The sequence below is a fragment of the Lissotriton vulgaris genome, chromosome 3_2 (genome assembly GCF_964263255.1).
Source record: "Lissotriton vulgaris chromosome 3_2, aLisVul1.2, whole genome shotgun sequence".
Lineage (NCBI taxonomy): Eukaryota > Metazoa > Chordata > Amphibia > Caudata > Salamandridae > Lissotriton > Lissotriton vulgaris.
In genome coordinates this window covers 188,200,259-188,221,116 of record NC_141690.1, presented here as the reverse complement: position 1 = coordinate 188,221,116, position 20,858 = coordinate 188,200,259, and the positions used below count along the sequence as shown (strand labels likewise).

At 40.8% G+C, this 20,858-nt stretch overlaps 1 protein-coding gene across 1 annotated transcript in view; it reads left to right on the top strand.

Annotated features, from left to right (window-relative positions):
• The window catches only part of CFAP99 (cilia and flagella associated protein 99), a 413,087-nt gene that overhangs the window by 111,760 nt on the left and 280,469 nt on the right, over positions 1 to 20,858 (top strand). The window contains exons 3-4 of the mRNA XM_086964541.1: positions 6,943 to 7,037; positions 15,422 to 15,534. Coding sequence (XP_086820667.1) covers positions 6,943 to 7,037; positions 15,422 to 15,534 — 208 coding nt within the window. The remainder of the gene's footprint in view (positions 1 to 6,942; positions 7,038 to 15,421; positions 15,535 to 20,858) is intronic.

Genomic DNA, 20,858 nt, shown 5'->3' with positions numbered 1-20,858 from the left:
TGCGCTTACAACACAAATTCTACCTCAGCGGGGACAAAGGGGGAAGGATGCTAGCGCATTTTTGAGAGCGTGAGCGCAGCTGACAGCCATTCAGTCCATTCGGGATTCTCAGGCAGTGGAACATACCACTGATTCCCTTATTGTGGAATCCTTTCGACAGTTCTATCAGGACCTGCACAGGGCGGAAGCATCGAACTCTGAGCAAATAGCTGTTTACTTGGCGTCCTGTGACATTACGCCTCTCCTTAAGACTGCGGCGAATGCTCTGGATGCCGCGATTCATATAGAGGAGGTCATATCCACGATTGCACGCCTGAAGGTGGCCAAATCCCCAGGGCTGGATGTCTACTCTGCCCTCTTTTATAAGACCTATTGTGTGGAGGTGGCTCCTTTTTTAACCCGCCTTTTCAACTCCTTTTTAGGTCTTGCGCCTGCGATTGCAGGCCAAAGGCCTGCAGTCGCAAAGCGAGACTATTGTAATCATTCAGGCTTTCAAGGGCTAAATGGGAGAGGACAAGAGACTGGCACGCGCACGCAGCAGCCTGCCGGAATCGGATCAGGTCACGCGCGTCAACACGCGCTCCGATTCCGGCAGGCTCTTCACAACACATATAAAGCCCCCCCCCAGCATACACACACACACACACGCACGCACGCACACACATACACAGAGAACCCCCGGCGCTTACACACACATCCCCTACCTCATCTCGGCGTCTTCGCGCTCCCTTACCCCCGCTCCTCTGGTGCGCGCTCACCACTGGTTTTGATTCCCGCGTCGGCTCCTCTGTGGTGCACGCGCACCACAGGTTTCTATTATGTGTTTATTTAAACAGCCAATCAGGAGGCAGAACTCCTTTAAGACATGCTCCCTCTCTGGTCCGCTATCATTTTAACTGCACGGTGCGTCTTGCACCCCAGCAAAAACGGCAGCATGGGCCAATCACCTTTGTTTTTGCTTATTATTTCCGTAGCTTTTGGTTATGCGCAGCCCACGTCACGTACAGAGACACCCGTGCGAATACTTTAAACGTGACTTGTCTTTCATGTATGCATATCTTGCTCCGGGCACAAAAGGCCCCTTCGTTTTCGGGTTTTTAACATTTGCGTTATTATGTGTATACAAAAGCCCACATGTTGGAAATGTTTTTTTTTGCTTTTCCGAGCAAAGGGCTTTTAGGCTTTCTTTTGCTGTCCATGACAAAGCATTTTTCTTCTGCACTGCAAGCTAACATTTCATATTGATAGCGGCACGCCTTTCCCCAATGCCTTCACGTTTAATAATAGCAGGCAGCATATTGATATAGCCCGTCTACAGTATATATTTTGTGAATTGTTTTTATTATATTTGTAAAACTACAGCACATAAAGCTGCCACGCTTTGTCTTTGTCGCGTGCGCCACAAAAATGTTACTTTTAATGTGTATGTGGTGCACAAAGCTTTATGTTTACGGCAGCCCGTACCAATCTGCATTCTAACATATTGTATTGCAAATGCGTGTTTTAATAGCGCAAACCGGACGATATCAGGCAGCCCTCCGTTAATCTCTCCCCCACCTCCGTAGCACACACGCCGCAGCCTCTCCTCCGGTTGCAGTCATGCTCCTGCATCTGACCAAGACCCGCCTTTGCCACTTTCAGGCTCGTGACCCGGCCATGGGCGAGGTGGAGGAGAAGGGAGTATCTGTGAACTTCCCGGGGCGAGGATCAGAATAGAAAGCGATTAAAACAAAAAGTACATACACGTCGAAGAGATAGTAATTTATATCAGGTATGTTTTATTTATTAAATTAACATGTTGGCGTAGACGCTGGTATGCCATACCCTTTGCCGCTTCCTCTCCTCATGGTTTTCTAAATCAGCGTGACGCCTGCTGTGCCCCAATGTTCACCCTCCATACCCTTCCTGTGGCTTGTCTTTTTTTCCGACACGATGTTCGCTTTATGGTGTTTCCTGCAGGGCGCCTTTGTTTTCTTTGCTCTGCTGGCCAACTGGTTTAACTTCCTTACAGTTGGTGTTACACTTCAAGCAGCATGTCTTGCTGAATACTATCACAAAGCTTTTTGCAGAAACTGCTGTGTCAACAGCGGTCAAAGGCGAGCTGAACAGAGCTCACCTCTGACCGTTTACATAGTAGTTTTTTTGCTTGAAGATTCTCGACCGTGTTCAGCAACACATGCTGCCAGTCACAGCTTATGTTGCTTCAGACGTCAGCAGCACAGTTCCGGGATTTGTGTGTTCTTGTTGGAACTGGTGCTCATGTACAGTGCTCCAATACCTTCAGGTCGAATTTGAACTCTATTAAACAGCACTTACATCTTCATGAGCAGTCTTTTTATTTTAGAGGCAAGCTGAAGAGAGATCACCTCTGACTGTTGATACAGCAGTTTCTGCTTAAAGCTTCACGACAGTGTTCAGCAAAGCACGCTGCCAGTCAAAGCTTGTGCTGCTTCAGACGTGAGCAGCACAGTTCCGGGATTTGTGTGTCCTTGTTTCTGCGCTCCAATACCTTCAGGTCGAATTTGCACTACATAAAACTGCAGGTGAAAAAAAATGCATAAAATTGGCATGCCCACCATTAACATTTCAGGCAGTCACTTCTCGGGTAATTTCTGAAAGTGTTGAAATGTTCTGGTGAAGAAAATAACCGCTTGTTTGTTTAAGCTATAGGTTAGTCCGATTTCCCTTAACACAGTGGTGTCTTAGTTGAGAAACGGCGCATAAATCACATCTTGCATTTAGATTTTAAATAAGTATCTGAGAGTGCAGTTTTGAGACTTATCCAGGGTATGTCCTGTGGTCTGTTGGTGCCAGTGTGGGCTCAGCTGTGCTTTTCCATACAGTCATAAGTGGCGCTCGCCCCTATTTTGAGTCAGTGACCACAGCTATGTTACATCAAGTCCACTATCGTCATAGAAACCCTATGACAATCTGACATCGCTTTTTGAGAACCTTGCACTAAAGGTGTCTTTGATAAACCATCCGATATAAGCCAATACAAATAATACATACTTTAGGCTTTTTAATAAAACAAGCATTGGCAATGCCAATAGGTCGCACATTATTGACCTATTGGCTTTGCCAATATTTTTCTGATGCTGTGTAACATAGGTAAAAAAAATAAGCATTTGCAATGCAAAAGGTCTCGCAACTGCGAGTTTTAGAGCTATTGGTATTGTAAATGGTATTGTAAATGACAATGCCTTTATTTTATGTCGTACAAACGAAAACATAAATAAAAGGCATTGTCATTTACAATGCCAATAGTTTAAACTTGCGTAAATGCGAGACCCTTTGCATTGCAAATGCTTGTTGGATATGGGAGAGGTGACTCCCTCCATGTCGGAAGCAGCTATTACGGTTATTCCCAAGTCCGGGAAGGATACTAAGGAGTATGGATCATACCAACCGATCTCACTCCTTAACATTGATGCCAAGCTCTTTGCCAGTATCCTGGCAGCGAGACTTAGCCCGCTGATGGATGGAATCATAGACCCCGACCAGGTAGGCTTTATTCCAACACGACAGGTGGGGGATAACACTAAGCGGCTTCTTCACCTCATGGATCTGGTCCACCGTTCTAGCGCACATGCCTTTTTTCTATCTATCGATGCGGAGAAGGCTTTCGATTGTGTAGATTGGGAATACCTGTTTCCGGTATTGAAGGCCTTCGGTCTGGGCGACAGCTTTGTGCGATGGGTACGCTGCCTTTATACGGCACCTAAGGCGGCGTTGCGGGTGAATGGGTGCAGGTCCGCCCTTTTTCCCATCACCAGATGGACACGGCAGGGGTGTCCCTTATCCCCGCTGCTTTTTGTGCTCTATATGGAGCCTTTTGCCCAGCGTATTCGGTCCAATGTGTTGATTAGGTTCGGCGCGGATACGCACAAAATTAGCTTATATGCCGATGATGTGATCCTCTCGCTCACTCAACCTCATTCCTCCCTGTGGCACTTGTCAGGAGAACTTCTCGAATTCTGCAAGGTTGCGGGGGTTTAAAATTAATTTCTCCAAATCGCAAATACTCAATATATCCATTCCAGATGCGGAGGTGCAGGATTTGCAGCAGGACTTTTCCTTCCAGTGGCTACATTCCAATATTCAGTACTTGGGAATCCGCCTCACCTTCTCTATAGCTAAAACTGCCTCTCGCAACTACAAGCTGTTCGTGGACCAGAAGGCCAAATCACTGTCGGATTGGTCCCGTCTTAATTTGGCTTGGTACGGGAGGCTGGAGGCAGTCAAAATGACGGTGCTCCCCCGTATCCTGTACCTCTTTCAGATGCTCCCATTGACTCCCCCGCCGGGTACTCCCCAGAAACTACAGGGACTCCTTAATACATTTTTGTGGGGCAATAAAAGACCAAGACTTGCTTTATCCATTGTTACTGCTTCTAAGTCCATTGGTGGGATGGGTTTCCACTTACTGAAGGCGTATTTTCAGGCGGCATGTTTGCGTTATGTTATTGAGTGGAACAGGCCCTGGTCCAGCAAGCATTGGAACTTCATGGATCAGACGGTGGCAGGGTGTAATATTTGGCGTGAGTTATGGCTTCCTCGCAAGCATAGAGCATGGGGTCTTTATTCTTCCCCGGTGATGACACCGACTCTGAAAGCTTGGGACCAATTGGCGCAGCGCAGGGGTTGGACTACTTTCCCTTCCCCTATGACACCCATTGTCGATAATCCAGACTTCCCCCTGGGTTGTGCGTCCCCGATCCCACTGATGGAGGGAAGAGGGATCTAAGAGGGTGGGCTCCCTCTTTGACCTCGACTGCCTGATTCCACTCCCCCAGCTATGTCGAGACTATTTTTCTCTTGCACAGTCCGATGCTTTTCCTAACTCGCAGGTGGTGCATTGGGTTACCCAACCTTCTAACTTTGCTTCTAGGTCCCGTCCTTTGACGGCCTTTGAAAAATGGGTAGTCTGCAAGAAGGTTGACTGCAAGCTTATTTCTGACTTATATGCTATGATTATGGCCCACCCCAAATCACAACGTGCAATGGCGCAGGTTCGCTGGGAGACAGAGCTGGGGCGCCCGCTGACGCGTAAGGAGTGGGAACACGTTTTCTACCATGCGCATCACACCACTGCTAACGTAGCGGGTACCGAGTCCGCCTATAAGGTGGTCGCTTATTGGTATTATACCAGCCCGTATCAAGGCTTGGGATGCGGCCTTTGTTGGAGGAGATGTGGTTCTCCAGGTACCCTGACACACCTGCTGTGGCATTGTCCGAAGTTAGAGAGGTATTGGAAAGCGATTTTAGATGACTTAGACGATGCCTTGCAGATCACATTCCCCCGAGCACCTGAGCATGCGCTATTGGGGCTTCCCCACACCAAATCGTTTCCTTTGCTCTCGCTGAGGGGTAGGCAGATTGCATTAGCTTTACTGGCAGCGTGACTAGTCATTTTGGCGCAATGGTGTTCCCCAGACTCACCTGATCCAAGGGACTGGATTCGAAGACTTTGGCACCTTTTAGCTATGGAACGCCTTTTGTTGAGCGTCGATGGGAAGGGTGCTGAATACGCGGAACTATGGGGTCCATTCCTGCGTCTCCTGTCTAGGGATCTGAGGGTTGTCACTTGTCCAAAGTACCTACAGATTCTTCAACTTATCCCTCTGGAACCTTTGGGAGCTGCTAAGATTGTCTGAGTGGCGATAAGGGGGGTCTGGGGGCAGTAGAGAGTATGAGGAGGAATATGAGACTGATGCGGAGGTGGGTGGGGGGTGGTGGTAGGGATGTTCGGGGTGTGGGGGGGAGTGGGTGTTTTTTTGTTTCTGTATGTTTTCTCTGTTTTAAAAGTGGTAGATTTGCATCTGTACTGGCTGCTTATTGCGGCCCGACGCTTTCATCGCGGGGTCGCCCTCCGGGGTGTAGGCCTGAACGCTGTGTCTGCTATTCCTAGAATTTGCTCTGCCGGCCGGTGGATGTGGGCAGTCGAGCTGTGTTATGAGTTGTCGTACCACTCAATAAAAACAATTGATTCTAAAAATACAAATAAACTATTAAATTAAATTTAAAAACAACTACAAATTTACAAACTATATTGAAAAACATTAGCTATAATTATACAAACCATTTATAAACTATTCAATTAAAATATATTCCAACATACATAAAAATAATTTAAAAACGATATGATCAAAAACTATATTTTTGTAAATGATATTAACATAGATATTTTTAACATCAATATTAACAATGTAGATAGTTTAAACATCGATATTACATACCTGAAAATCAATATTCTTGTCAGCGATATTTTTGAACACAATATTTGTGCATCACATTGTTTTAAACTCGATAGTTCTGCTATTCAATATTTTTTTCTCTATTTTGTCTGAATACAGCCTGGGACTACTATGGCAATATGTGCTTTATAGGACCAAAAATATTTTAACTTTCCGCCTCTGTTTTTTTAGATTAATGAGGGCCTAGCAGCTTCCACAACAATACAGTTTTTTCAGAAAAGCATGACAAAACAAATCACTGAGAAAGTGAAAATGTAGGCAGCCAACTCTAGGCCCATTAGATTTGCCAATGCCTGTTTGAAGTGGGGCATCCCCAGCAGCTATAGACCGGCCTGGAACTGAACTTGAAAAGTCACAGCAAATCATAACATTATTCCTACAGTGAAGAGAATGTTGCTAGGACTTGTCACTCAAAACTCGTATCGATACTTACAATCTATGCTCTTCTTTCGTGATTGATTCCCAGGTCAAGACCACTGGGGCAAAGGTGGGAAATTAAAATACCTTAACAGACCTTGCGCAAAACCCTTTCTTGCTTACACTTCTGAGTCAGGTACAATGTGTGTCGTTTGCATACGATGGGATTTGTATTAAAGGAGAGAATTCAGTGTCTTTAACTCCATTTTAAGTAAATGATTTCAACTATTGAATGCTAATGTATTCCTTTTCTCTGTCTTTTTTCCAGTCATCTGTTATATCGCCACCTTTAAACTAGAAGAACTCGGTCTTCAGAATTTTAGCAGGATTATCAAGTCTCAAGATATCTCGAAAATGCATAAGGTACAATCCCAGTTGTCCTGCCATTGACATAAAAAAATGTGATTAGTCTGAGGTGAACGCCTCTCAGTCGAAACAAATATTCAGATATTAAACATTCTTGGTCCACACATCCACCGGTGTCATTTTTCCAGCACACAGTCCTTATTGCTTTGGAAATTAACGTTTAGGGCCCATTTCACCAAGATTCTCATTTAAATAGTTGTGTCTTACTCCTTTTTTGAGTGTTACTCGCTCCTGAATTTCCAGATGTGAATCACAAAGCCTTTTTACTGATGTCCCTGAGTCACCAAGTAATTAGCTTGTCTTATTTATTGAACTTTCTAGAAAACGTACACTAAGTGTGCAGTACGACTCAACTACTTACAGGAAAATCTTTTTGAATCAGGGATCATGATAAGTTCCGTCGCATCTTTGAGTAAGAAGTTACAAGACGCTGTAAATTCTTTGTAAATTGGGCCTGTGTATTTAGGAGTTATTCAGGCTCAGGACAGAAGTAAGATACAACAATACATAGAAAAAGCTTTGTGAATCCGCTTTAGGAAGGGAAGATCGTCCTTCGGTCACTGCTCCGCATCATCTTTGAGTGACGGCTTCATCTGTGACCCTTCTCTTAGTTTGTTTTTTGCTGCATGTTCACCTTAACAGCATACCTGTACTCTACAGGAAATACCCATGGGAGGGGAGGATTCGTTGTCAGGCGAGAGTTCACAACTCCCCAAAATTAGGCTTCTGGGGGGAAGGGGCAGGGAGGGGGTAGTAGGCACCCCATAATGCATGGTGGTGTTGGGCGGAGTGTGGAAACGTTAAATGATATTGTCAAGTCGACAAGGTATAGCCTGGAAGGGTTGTGAACCGAAGAGGTCTAGGAGATATTCAACGGGTAGACAGTCAAAATATCGAGTTGTAAATATCGACTTACCATAATATCGAGTCTGTAATATCGAAGGAGCATAATATCGAAGGCAAGAATATCGTAGGACAGAATATCGACCCAAGGTAAGTAATATCGAAATACTTAATATCGATGTAAGTAATATCGAAGTTAGTAATATCGATAGCATATATATCGATGTTAATAATTTCGATGACACTAATATCGATATTTGTATTATTTTATAGTTTTTTATTATGTATGTGTTATATGTTTAATTTAAGTATTTAAAATAATTACTATTATATGTGTATACATTTTCTATAATAATATAGAAATTTATAAGTAAATTTGATGTTTTAGTACCGGAGCGGGTTGTGGGTTTATAGGGGAATAGGGTGGGAAGTAATTTAATTATGGTAAGTTGATTAATAATTAGTAGGATTAATTAAATAATTATAATTATTTGCTAATTAATATTGATTAATTGGGAAATAATTAATTGATTAATTGATATATATTTTCTGTAGCGGGATGTGGGTTTATAGGGGAATAGGGTGGGGAGTAATTTAATAATAATTAATTAATTAATATATGTTTTTAAATATTTATAAGTAATTAATTGGCAAATAATTAATATTAATTAGTTAATTAATTAATATAATTTGGTACATATTTTAAATTAGTAATTAATTGGTAATTAAATAATATTAGTTAGTTAATTACATTATTAGAGTAATTTATTTATATATAATTTTTAGTTACTGTTAATTAATTAATTGGGGAAAAATGATAATAATTATTAAATTATATTAATTACAGCTTATGTGCTAATATATTTACTTTATTGTTATTGTTAATTAATTATTAATTGCTAATTAAATAATATTATTTAACTTTGGGTTAAGGAGTATTTTTAGGGTTCAGGGTCATTTTTGGGTTTTTGGGTAAAGGGGTATTTTGAGTGTTTAGGGGCAGTGTTCAGTTTTTGGATAAAGGGGTGTTTTTAGGGTTCAGGGTTAGTTTTCAGTTTTTGGGTAAAGGGGTATTTTTAGGGTTCAGGGTCAGTTTTCAGTTCATGGGTAAAGGGGTATTTTTAGTGTTCAGGGTCAGTTTTCAGTTCATGGGTAACGGGGTATTTTTAGGGTTCAGGGTCAGTTTTCAGTTTTTGGGTAAAGGGGTATTTTTAGGGTTCAGGGTCAGTTTTCAGTTCATGGGTAAAGGGGTATTTTTAGTGTTCAGGGTCAGTTTTCAGTTCATGGGTAAAGGGGTATTTTTAGGGTTCAGGGTCAGTTTTCTGTTTTTGGGTAAAGGGGTATTTTTAGGGTTCAGGGTCAGTTTTCAGTTCATGGGTAAATGGGTATTTTTAGTGTTCAGGGTCAGTTTTCAGTTCATGGATAAAGGGGTATTTTTAGGGTTCAGGGTCAGTTTTCAGTTTTTGGGTAAAGGGGTATTTTTAGGGTTCAGGGTCAGTTTTCAGTTCATGGGTAAAGGGGTATTTTTAGGGTTCAGGGTCAGTTTTCAGTTCATGGGTAAAGGGGTATTTTTAGGGTTCAGGGTCAGTTTTCAGTTCATGGGTAAAGGGGTATTTTTAGGGTTCAGGGTCAGTTTTCAGTTCATGGGTAAAGGGGTATTTTTAGGGTTCAGGGTCAGTTTTCAGTTCTTGGGTAAAGGGGTATTTTTAGGGTTCAGGGTCAGTTTTCAGTTCTTGGGTAAAGGGGTATTTTTAGGGTTCAGGGTCAGTTTTCAGTTCTTGGGTAAAGGGGTATTTTTAGGGTTCAGGGTCAGTTTTCAGTTTTTGGGTAAAGGGGTATTTTTAGTAAATTAATTATTAATACTTATTGTTTAGTACATATATATTATATCTTTACTGTATATATTTTTATTTATTAATTTTAAACATTATTAGATACTTTTAAATATGTTTATTTTATTTATTAGTGTTATATACTTACTTTTACATTTATATATATTAAAAAAAAATCGATATTTTTAACATCGATATTTTTTACAACGATATTATTTTTTCGATATTTTTGTACTTACCATGTTGTAGATAGGATGTCGATATTTTTGCCCTCGATATTGTTGACTCGATATTCTTGTAGGTCGATATTTTTGTAGTCGATATTCTGTCATAGATCCATTCAACGACTGTTGGTAGAGCAGGAGGACTGTGGCCAGCATGGAGAGGTTATCTGCCATGTGGCCGGTCTGAGGATGTAACAATCTGATACCTTTACTGTCTCAACATTTTATGGAAACTATGAGACAGCTCCACATCCAGGGTTGACAGGTCGTATCACAGAGGATGGAAATAAAGAGGAATCTCAGTCAGCCATTTAAACACTTGTATCAGGTCTTATTCCACTGTGATAGGACCATCCTGGTCTTTAGTAGATGCTGCAGATCATGTAGACCAAAGACTTTCTTTTCTCTGTAACGTCTGATCAGGTAAGCAACTATTTATCATGACTTCTAGCCAGGCACATCCTACCAGTCTTAATGAAAAAGTTTGATGCAGTTTGATAAAACGACATGCTCATTTCCTTTCACTAACCAGCACAGACACTGAGTAGAAGTGGGAATACTCTATTGGAAATATCTGTTTGAAATCTGTTTAAGAGAGCATGAGAAAAGAAGATGTCCACTACAGCATGGCTTGCATCAAGGGATCCTAAATAGGGCATGAGATCCAGATCTGAGAATTGGGGTGACACATAGGGAGCAATAACTCCAAACAAACTTTTATTTTTTACCTTTATTTTTTGCTTTCAAACCAGTAAGCACTAGGTACCGTCGTAGAGATTACGATGTCCCTTTCTGACAGCCTTTTTTATGGTGGCCCCACCGCCATGGAAAGGCTGTCAGAAAGGGACTTTGGAGGCCCCTAGTAGGGCCCCTGTCCCACAGGGGCCTCCACTATGAGGCCTGGGGGTCCCAGTGGTGCGACCCCAAACATCCATACCCCGTGTGCTAGGCACCAGATGGTGCCTGGCCCAGGGTGCATGGATGCTTAAAAACATCCCCTTTTCCATTGCGGCTTGTGCTGCAGCCCTTTTTGGGCTGTAGCACAAGCCGCAATGGAAGAAGCCATGATTCCGACTGCCTACACGGCAGTTGCATCATAATTTGGCGGGCAAGTTGTTGTCTAATATGGAGTTGATTTTGTTCATGAAATAATCGGGGAGCTCTAGCTTATTGTATTTAGAAATTGAAGGGTCCTCAGAATTGAATGGAGGAAGAGTGGTGTTAGAGTCGAAGAACTAAAAGGAGATTCTAGCATGGTTAGAGCAATAAGTAATTTGGACCTGTAAGAAGTTGAATCTCGCAAAAACAATAGCAAATTCATATGCTCTTTTTGTCTGTTGTATAACATGGAAGATTTGGAGAGGCGCCAAGTGGATTCCACTTAAACTTCTTTTCTTCGCATGCAGAGGGACTTATTGAATCATGGTAGTTTTGTCTTTTTCCACTTAGGTTTCAGTTGCAAAGGGGCAAGAAAGTTTACTACTTCATAGACTGTAGTCAAGTAGACCATTCTTTAATGTCATCTGAGATATCTAGCTTGAATTATATGAAATAAATTCTACTGGCCAGAAATGGTTTAATAAAAATACCAGCATATGCACAGGAGGGACACAGGACAGACGGTGTATCTTTAAATAACAGAATAAATATGGAAAGGTCTGAGCAGAAGATACGAGGTGGCATTGACCTTGAACTATTGCAGTCAGCCTTAAAATCAGGCGCTAAGAAGCATTAAATAGGGGGAGACTGTATATAACACTTTTTGGGGCTCAGCGACAATCTTTACTATATCATCTTCTGGAGTGCTAGCCCTGGTTCCTTGCTATTGCCAGTACCACTGATAAATCTTGATTAGCCACATTGTTTCAGGTGGCATTTGACTGGTTTGGGTATGGGCTGGACCCCATATGGTCATCATCATGCTACTTGTCAGAGCATGTTAGAGCTTTTTTCAGACATGTCATGGTTACTGGTCAGAAAAGTCAGCACTGGCCCACACCTAATGAGGTTCAGTTCTGTGTATGCTGGAGGGGCATCCAGATTGGGCCTGCTTGCCGCAACACTTCATTTTCATCAGCCAATACCTCCAACAGGACTTGCAGAGTCAAATGCCTTTTTCCATTCTTTTAGTTCTATGCATCACGATTACACCTGAAACTACTGCTGTCTTCTTTTGATGTTGTTGAGACTTATAATGTCTCCACATGCATCTTCTAGGACCTCCTAGGCCTTCATATCAACCATGTGGGGTCACTAGATCCCCATCTTTGCTAGTTATTTGAAATCATAGGACACATTTAGTTTATTTCCATGAACTGGTTCTAAAACGTCCTATGGTATCAAAAATTGGCAACAGACATACAAACCCAAGTACTGATATGGATCTATGACAGAATATCGACTACAAAAATATCGACCTACAAGAATATCGAGTCAACAATATCGAGGGCAAAAATATCGACATCCTATCTACAACATGGTAAGTACAAAAATATCGAAAAAATAATATCGTTGTAAAAAATATCGATGTTAAAAATATCGATTTTTTTTTAATATATATAAATGTAAAAGTAAGTATATAACACTAATAAATAAAATAAACATATTTAAAAGTATCTAATAATGTTTAAAATTAATAAATAAAAATATATACAGTAAAGATATAATATATATGTACTAAACAATAAGTATTAATAATTAATTTACTAAAAATACCCCTTTACCCAAAAACTGAAAACTGACCCTGAACCCTAAAAATACCCCTTTACCCAAGAACTGAAAACTGACCCTGAACCCTAAAAATACCCCTTTACCCAAGAACTGAAAACTGACCCTGAACCCTAAAAATACCCCTTTACCCAAGAACTGAAAACTGACCCTGAACCCTAAAAATACCCCTTTACCCATGAACTGAAAACTGACCCTGAACCCTAAAAATACCCCTTTACCCATGAACTGAAAACTGACCCTGAACCCTAAAAATACCCCTTTACCCATGAACTGAAAACTGACCCTGAACCCTAAAAATACCCCTTTACCCATGAACTGAAAACTGACCCTGAACCCTAAAAATACCCCTTTACCCATGAACTGAAAACTGACCCTGAACCCTAAAAATACCCCTTTACCCATGAACTGAAAACTGACCCTGAACCCTAAAAATACCCCTTTACCCAAAAACTGAAAACTGACCCTGAACCCTAAAAATACCCCTTTACCCATGAACTGAAAACTGACCCTGAACCCTAAAAATACCCCTTTATCCATGAACTGAAAACTGACCCTGAACACTAAAAATACCCATTTACCCATGAACTGAAAACTGACCCTGAACCCTAAAAATACCCCTTTACCCAAAAACAGAAAACTGACCCTGAACCCTAAAAATACCCCTTTACCCATGAACTGAAAACTGACCCTGAACACTAAAAATACCCCTTTACCCATGAACTGAAAACTGACCCTGAACCCTAAAAATACCCCTTTACCCAAAAACTGAAAACTGACCCTGAACCCTAAAAATACCCCTTTACCCATGAACTGAAAACTGACCCTGAACACTAAAAATACCCCTTTACCCATGAACTGAAAACTGACCCTGAACCCTAAAAATACCCCTTTACCCAAAAACTGAAAACTAACCCTGAACCCTAAAAACACCCCTTTACCCAAAAACTGAAAACTGCCCCTAAACACTCAAAATACCCCTTTACCCAAAAACCCAAAAATGACCCTGAACCCTAAAAATACTCCTTAACCCAAAGTTAAATAATATTATTTAATTAGCAATTAATAATTAATTAACAATAACAATAAAGTAAATATATTAGCACATAAGCTGTAATTAATATAATTTAATAATTATCATTTTTCCCCAATTAATTAATTAACAGTAACTAAAAATTATATATAAATAAATTACTCTAATAATGTAATTAACTAACTAATATTATTTAATTACCAATTAATTACTAATTTAAAATATGTACCAAATTATATTAATTAATTAACTAATTAATATTAATTATTTGCCAATTAATTACTTATAAATATTTAAAAACATATATTAATTAATTAATTATTATTAAATTACTCCCCACCCTATTCCCCTATAAACCCACATCCCGCTACAGAAAATATATATCAATTAATCAATTAATTATTTCCCAATTAATCAATATTAATTAGCAAATAATTATAATTAATTAATTAATCCTACTAATTATTAATCAACTTACCATAATTAAATTACTTCCCACCCTATTCCCCTATAAACCCACAACCCGCTCCGGTACTAAAACATCAAATTTACTTATAAATTTCTATATTATTATAGAAAATGTATACACATATAATAGTAATTATTTTAAATACTTAAATTAAACATATAACACATACATAATAAAAAACTATAAAATAATACAAATATCGATATTAGTGTCATCGAAATTATTAACATCGATATATATGCTATCGATATTACTAACTTCGATATTACTTACATCGATATTAAGTATTTCGATATTACTTACCTTGGGTCGATATTCTGTCCTACGATATTCTTGCCTTCGATATTATGCTCCTTCGATATTACAGACTCGATATTATGGTAAGTCGATATTTACAACTCGATATTTTGACTGTCTACCTACTGATATAGCTACATATCTCACTGGTGCTAATTAACTACCAGTCAGCATAAACTTGACCGATTTTCCATACTTTCATGTTAGCAGAGAATCTAAATCTTCAGTGCTTTTCAGAAAGCAATTTGCTCAGATACCCAACATAGCTGAAGACGATGTACATTTCAGAGTTGGAGGTTCAAAGACTGAAAGATTGTCCACCACTGCGTGTCTTCTTGAATCATGGGATATTAAATAGGGCCCGAGATCCACATCTCAAGAACGGGAGACATAGGGAGCCATAAGCTTCAATGGAATTGTAAGGGCCGTCTAAAAGCAGACCACTTCATAAGGCATGGTGTCTTGTGGTGAATCTTCTGCTTGATGGGCAGCCACTGTGGTGACCGATGAACTTTCTAATCGGTTTAGAGGAATGGCTTTATAAGCAAGGCATCTGATTTTGAATGTAATTATCGATTTAATGGCATGGAAGTGTGGTTCCTTGAGGATGTGCAAGATATGGTTGAATTTTCTATAGGATGGCAGGCGACGGGTGGCTGAATAAAGTAAATGTAAATTGTAAATTGATACTAGTACTGCCTAGATGCGGGTCATTTCTGATTCCTGCTCTCATTTTATGAATCTGTGTTGGGTTATTGTGGTTAGATGTGACTACATTTGTAGATGTTGCATTCTGTAACTATTCACAGTTCCATTCCATCACACAGACAATATGGTGCTGAATAATGAGCTATTCTGAACATCCAACAGAGTCTTTCTTGATGTAATATCATGTAAAATAGTTTGTGAATAGGGATGTAACCTATACGTGTTTTTACATAATGCCCTTTTTACAGTTCCTCAGGTTCTTTTTTGATCCTATGAATCTGAATACATGGATTAAAGATGAGTGGAGTATGATCTATGATGCTGAATACGTAACTGAGAATTGGATTGATCCATTGCTGAAGTGAGTAATATTTAATCATAGCTTGGATTTCTTTGGTGAGATATTGTATCACTAACATGATGAGCGGTTTGTTTTTCTGTATTATGTTATAATTTGTAGAGCCACAGATGCTTCTTGGCCCTTTAGGAAGACACACATTAAAACTTAACAGTAAAGGCCATATAATACCTAATTAATAAACAAGCCAGGTTTCCAGCTGCCGTCTAAAACAGAGTAGATATATTTCCCAAACTCAAAGGGAGAGAGATCACCATTTGGCTGCTGCTGTAGAAATTCCACTGGAGTCAACCTATCCTGGCTGATGAGGGCTGAAAGCTAGAAATCAGTCCTAGGGGACTGTTCCCATTGGCGGCAGGGTCAAGACTGATTTGCATATGGCTGGGTCCAACCTGGAATGGCAAGGTGAGCAAAAAAACGATTGATTTAGGCCCAGATCTCTGTACTGGGGTGAATGTATGACAATGTTCTGCATTCTGTCCATCAATTGTTCTTTTTACATTTGTCACCCGAGTGGGACGGGTATGCCCAGACGCGGGTCCCGGGCTCTCCATGCCACTGGAGTCAAGCTATCCTGGCTGATGAGGGATGAAAGCCTGAAACCGGTCCTAGGATGCTTGTTTCCAGTCCAGGGAGAACCTGGCCTAGCAGTTCGGGCTGGACTGTTCCCATTGGGTGCAGGGTCAAGACTGATTTGCATATGGCTGGGTCCAAACTGGAATGGCATGGTGTGCAAATAAACAATGGGTTTAGGCCCAGATCTCTGTACTGGGGTGAATGTGTGACATTGTTCTGCATTCTGTCCATCAATTATTCTTTTTGCTGAAGAAACACCATGGTTTCCATATGTGACCGTTCTAGCCAGCAAGAATTGGTTTGCCAATCTGAAGGAGTGTGAAGGTTGATTGAAGGGCCAGAAAGGAGAGTGATATGATGTAGGGGCTTTAAGGCCCATTGTTGGGGCCTTAAAGGGTACTCTGATGCTCCTATCTGCAGGTACATGTTCAGGTGACCTCTGATGGGCCTCTGTAAAACATAAGTCCCTGTTTATTAGCATCAGTTTACTTGAAAGACTCTTGGAGCAACAGGTTTATTAAGCTCCGCTTTCATACAAGAAGGTAGCAGGCTGCCTTAACAATGGTAAAGTGGCCAGCAAAGCAGTGCTGCACATGTTAATTAACACAGTCCAGGACAGTCAGTGAGAGAACAGCCAATCCATCCACAAACTAGAAAAGAAATGAACAATGAGCTATTCAAGCGAACAAACGTGTGATGACTAAGATGTCAATACATAGTGACTGGTGATGCCAAATAATAACCTACTCCCAAGCCCAGGCTGAAAGTCCAGGGAATGAGTTAAAGAGGTCGTTCAGTCACACTACCTGATAGAAGGTATTAATCCAACCCAGATTCAGCTAACATTAAACATGTATGTCACAGCTGAAAAAGCTGCATTTGTTCTGTGGGAGTTACCCACTTAACAAAGTGGCAGGCAGGCATGTATGTAAAGCAGACAGTGGTTCCCCAGATGCATTCCATCATAGGTAACATGGACACACATGTTTAAACACCCCTGATACAGCAGGTGTTAGAGCATCACTGTCCCACTGGCATCTCTCTCTCACTCCCCATTCACTTATTGCTCAAACTTCTCCACAATCAAGAATCTTTGACCCTCCTGCAAATAAAACTCGTAACATGACAGGGGGCATCTGACCTTTCTCGTGCATGGATAGGCATGTTTTGGTGGTCATTGTTCTCCTTGTCCATGTTTAAGCAGTGCAGCTCCTCCGCTAAGGCGGAGGAGCTTCCACCCACTGATTTTCAGCAGAGTAAAAAAGGAAAAATAAAATGATAATAACATATTATTATAATTTTATTTTTGGCTGCTGAGGCAGTTTTGCGGGCGGGTGGGCTGGGCTGCTCTGCTCACAGAGTAGGGAGGAATGGTGGTCACTCTGTAAGTGTGCATGACAGTTTGGTCAGCCGTCTTGGTCTGGCCAGCCATGCATAGTTAGCATGTTCATCATCAGGCTGTGTTCCACAACCTGGGTGGAGAACATGCACAGGCATGTCTCCGTCAGTCACCATCTGAGTGCCGAACCACGGCGCACAGACCAACCATGACGCTGCTGACAGCAGTATTGTGATTGGGTGAGGGGAGACTGTTTGCTTCCTGCTTCCGTTCTGGTCAGACTCGTCTGGAAGAGACGTGGAGAGACGATGGAGGAAAGACGTGGTGAAGAGATAAGTGTATTTCTTTTTTCTTCACTCTCCACCCCCTGCAGTCACACCACACCCAATCTGTGCCAGCCGCCACTGGGTTTAAGAATGAGGCAGTCCGTCAGAAGTGTAGTTATTTGATGTTATATGTATTCTTACAGTTTGCTAATCAGCCATGAGGGTATCCCGGCACTTGTAGCAAGTGTGTGGGCCCAGCCTTATTCGAAAAGCCAGGTCTTCAGCTTCTTGCGGAAGTCAAGAAGAGAGGAGGAGGCTCTGATGTGTTGTGGGAGGTCGTACCAGGCTTTAGGAGCCAAGCATGAGAAGGTGTGCCCCATGCCCTGCTCTTGTGTATGTGCAGGGGTGTGCTAGTAAAAGTCAAGCAGAGAGGAGGTGTCTGGAAGGTTGGTGGAAATGAACACAGCTGTTCAGCTAAGCAGAGCCGGTGTTGTGGATTGCTCTGTAGGTCCAGTATGGTTGGGCGTTATCAAGGAGGTATGCCTGTTATGGAAAAAGGTGCTAAAGATGGAGGTTAAAATACAGATACTTTGTTAGGTGATAATGGGAGCAGTCACATTTGTTCTAAAGCCACAGCCAGTGACTTCGCCCCAGGGCATTCTAACATTATTCAATTAAATAGAAGTATTGAATATTAAGATAGTCCCAATTCTAATATATGATCTGCTAGGACTTTGTATGGAAAATGCTTATGATTTCAAATCATTTTAGAGATGGACATGGCAACATGTTTTAGGGCTACCATCCAGTGTGGGTCTAGATGCTTTCCGATTCAAAGGGGGATTATGCTCCTTACCAAAGATGCTTCAGATTGGACGTATGACATGTTTAGCTTCTCTACCAAGTGCTGATATTCGTACCTTGGCACATAACTGTCCAAAATAATTGTCACAGAGCAAGTACAACTTGTAGAAGGGCATAATAAAAAAGATCCCATCATTGTCACAAATTTAGGTAGTGAGCCTTGATTACCAGAGAATAAATAAAGGGACCATCGTTCAAACCTGTATGTGCAATTTAAAAGATCTGGTCATAATGTGGTCATATATGGCTGACAAAGTCATACAGCTTTTTCTGCAATCCTGGAAGAACCTCATCTAGAGTAGCTCACTATTTGGCATAAGGTTTTAAATGAAGACTGCAGAGTTATTTGCTGAGGTTTCGCCTTGGAGTCTATCAGAGCTGCAATAATGCAGATTTATGGACAAGCGATTCACCTTGCCGGTGTAAAGACACCGGCAAGGTGACCCAACTTGGCTCATTTATTGTTTCTTTGTCCAGTTGTATACGCCGCACAAAAGATTTATCTTAGACCTATTGTTAATGAAGCTAGAATACAATTTGTGCAAAAAGCATCTGAAAGGTATCATTAAAAAGGCCAAGGGATTATGTAGAATTGTACTTGTTGTGGCTTTATTTTTTAAAATAAATGGAAAATGAATAGGTAATTGTAACATTGGGTACAATTATTATTAAGGTTGTCCTTGTTTTTTAATTATTTGTGTTAATTATACTTACCCCTAATAATTATGTTTTTATGGACGTGATGTGTAATAAACAATATTGCTCTTCTTATATTAGATTTCCCTGGACTCTGGAACAAACATTAAACAATGACAATACCATGTACAGCATAAATTCATTCACAAATTGCATCCAATCACATTCGCTGAATATTTCAAAATGTAGATAACATTCAAGCTAACATTACGCTTGAAGAACTTTGCATGAGGCATGGTGTTAAATACTAGAAATTCTAAATTTACAGGTACATGCATATAAGGATTTTGCGATCGCAAACGGTGCGAATCGCAAAAATCGTCCGTTTGCGATCGCAATATCTGCTTTTGGAATGCATGAAGGGTGAAGGCCCTCGCAATTTGAGAAATCGCAAATATTTGCGAATTCTCAAATTGCGATTGCATTTAAGGAATCGCATTTTGCGATTCCTTAAAGGCATGGCATGAAACTTTTAAAAATTGCAATTTCGCAATTAGGGGGAGCAAATTACCATGAGGTTGAACCTCATGGTAATTTGCGAAAACTTTGAAAAAGGCACTTTTGTGCATTTTTCAAAGTTTCATGTTGTGCACACACATGCCCTAAGGGCATGTGTGTGCACAACATATGTGCACAGATTGATTTCAGGGGTGCAACAGGGTGTCCTTTGGACACCCCTGCACCCTTGAAATCGCATTCTCAATTTGCGATTCGCTAATTGCTAATCGCAAATTGAGAATGTCTTCCCATTCATTCCTATGGGCCTCTAGGCCCATAGGAATGAATGGGGAGGTATTCCTTAGTTGCGACTCTCGAATTGCGAGTCGCAATTAAGGAATATTAAGAAATCACATTTTTTTAAGCAATTTCTTGATGCATTGCATTTTGCAATTCCTTAATTGCGATTCCTTATTTTCGCAATTAAGGAATCGCAAAATGCAATATTGATGCATGTGCCTGTTAGTCCTCTTGACAACTAAAGAACTGACAATCACTTTGTAGAAGTGATAATGAATTTCGTTCCTTGAAAAACCCAACCTCAACCGAAAAGCAAGAAAGTTGAATGGACCAAAACTCTGGAAGATATTAATGCAAAGAAGAAGTGTCAGGAAGGCCTGATGAATCCACAGGAGTCGACGCTTAGTCCCAACGCCCCTCTGCCTCAGAAGCCACCCGACACTGCAATGTCAAGGTAACCCCTAAAACAGAAGGGAAAGGGGAAGTGGATAAAATAACAAAAGAGAAGAGAGACTGCCCTCGAGTGATGGTGTACACTCGTCGTATTGGTCTTCTGGGTCTTCTGGTATCACCTGTAAGAAACCCTAATTAAATTTCATGCAATTTGTTCAACTTTCATAGTCATATTTTACACTATTAAAACGCTTACCCTTGGACCATAGGCAATTGCTTCTCCCTCACTAATTTTCAACTGAACTCGGGTTTTCTATTGACCTACGTGAAACACAGTATCATTAGCTCTCAAGAATACTCTACGGGAATTGTTTTATCGTGACTCTATGATTTTTCTTATATAAAGATGTACCTGACAGAGTTGAGGTGTGCACTGTAACGTAGGCCATAAAAGT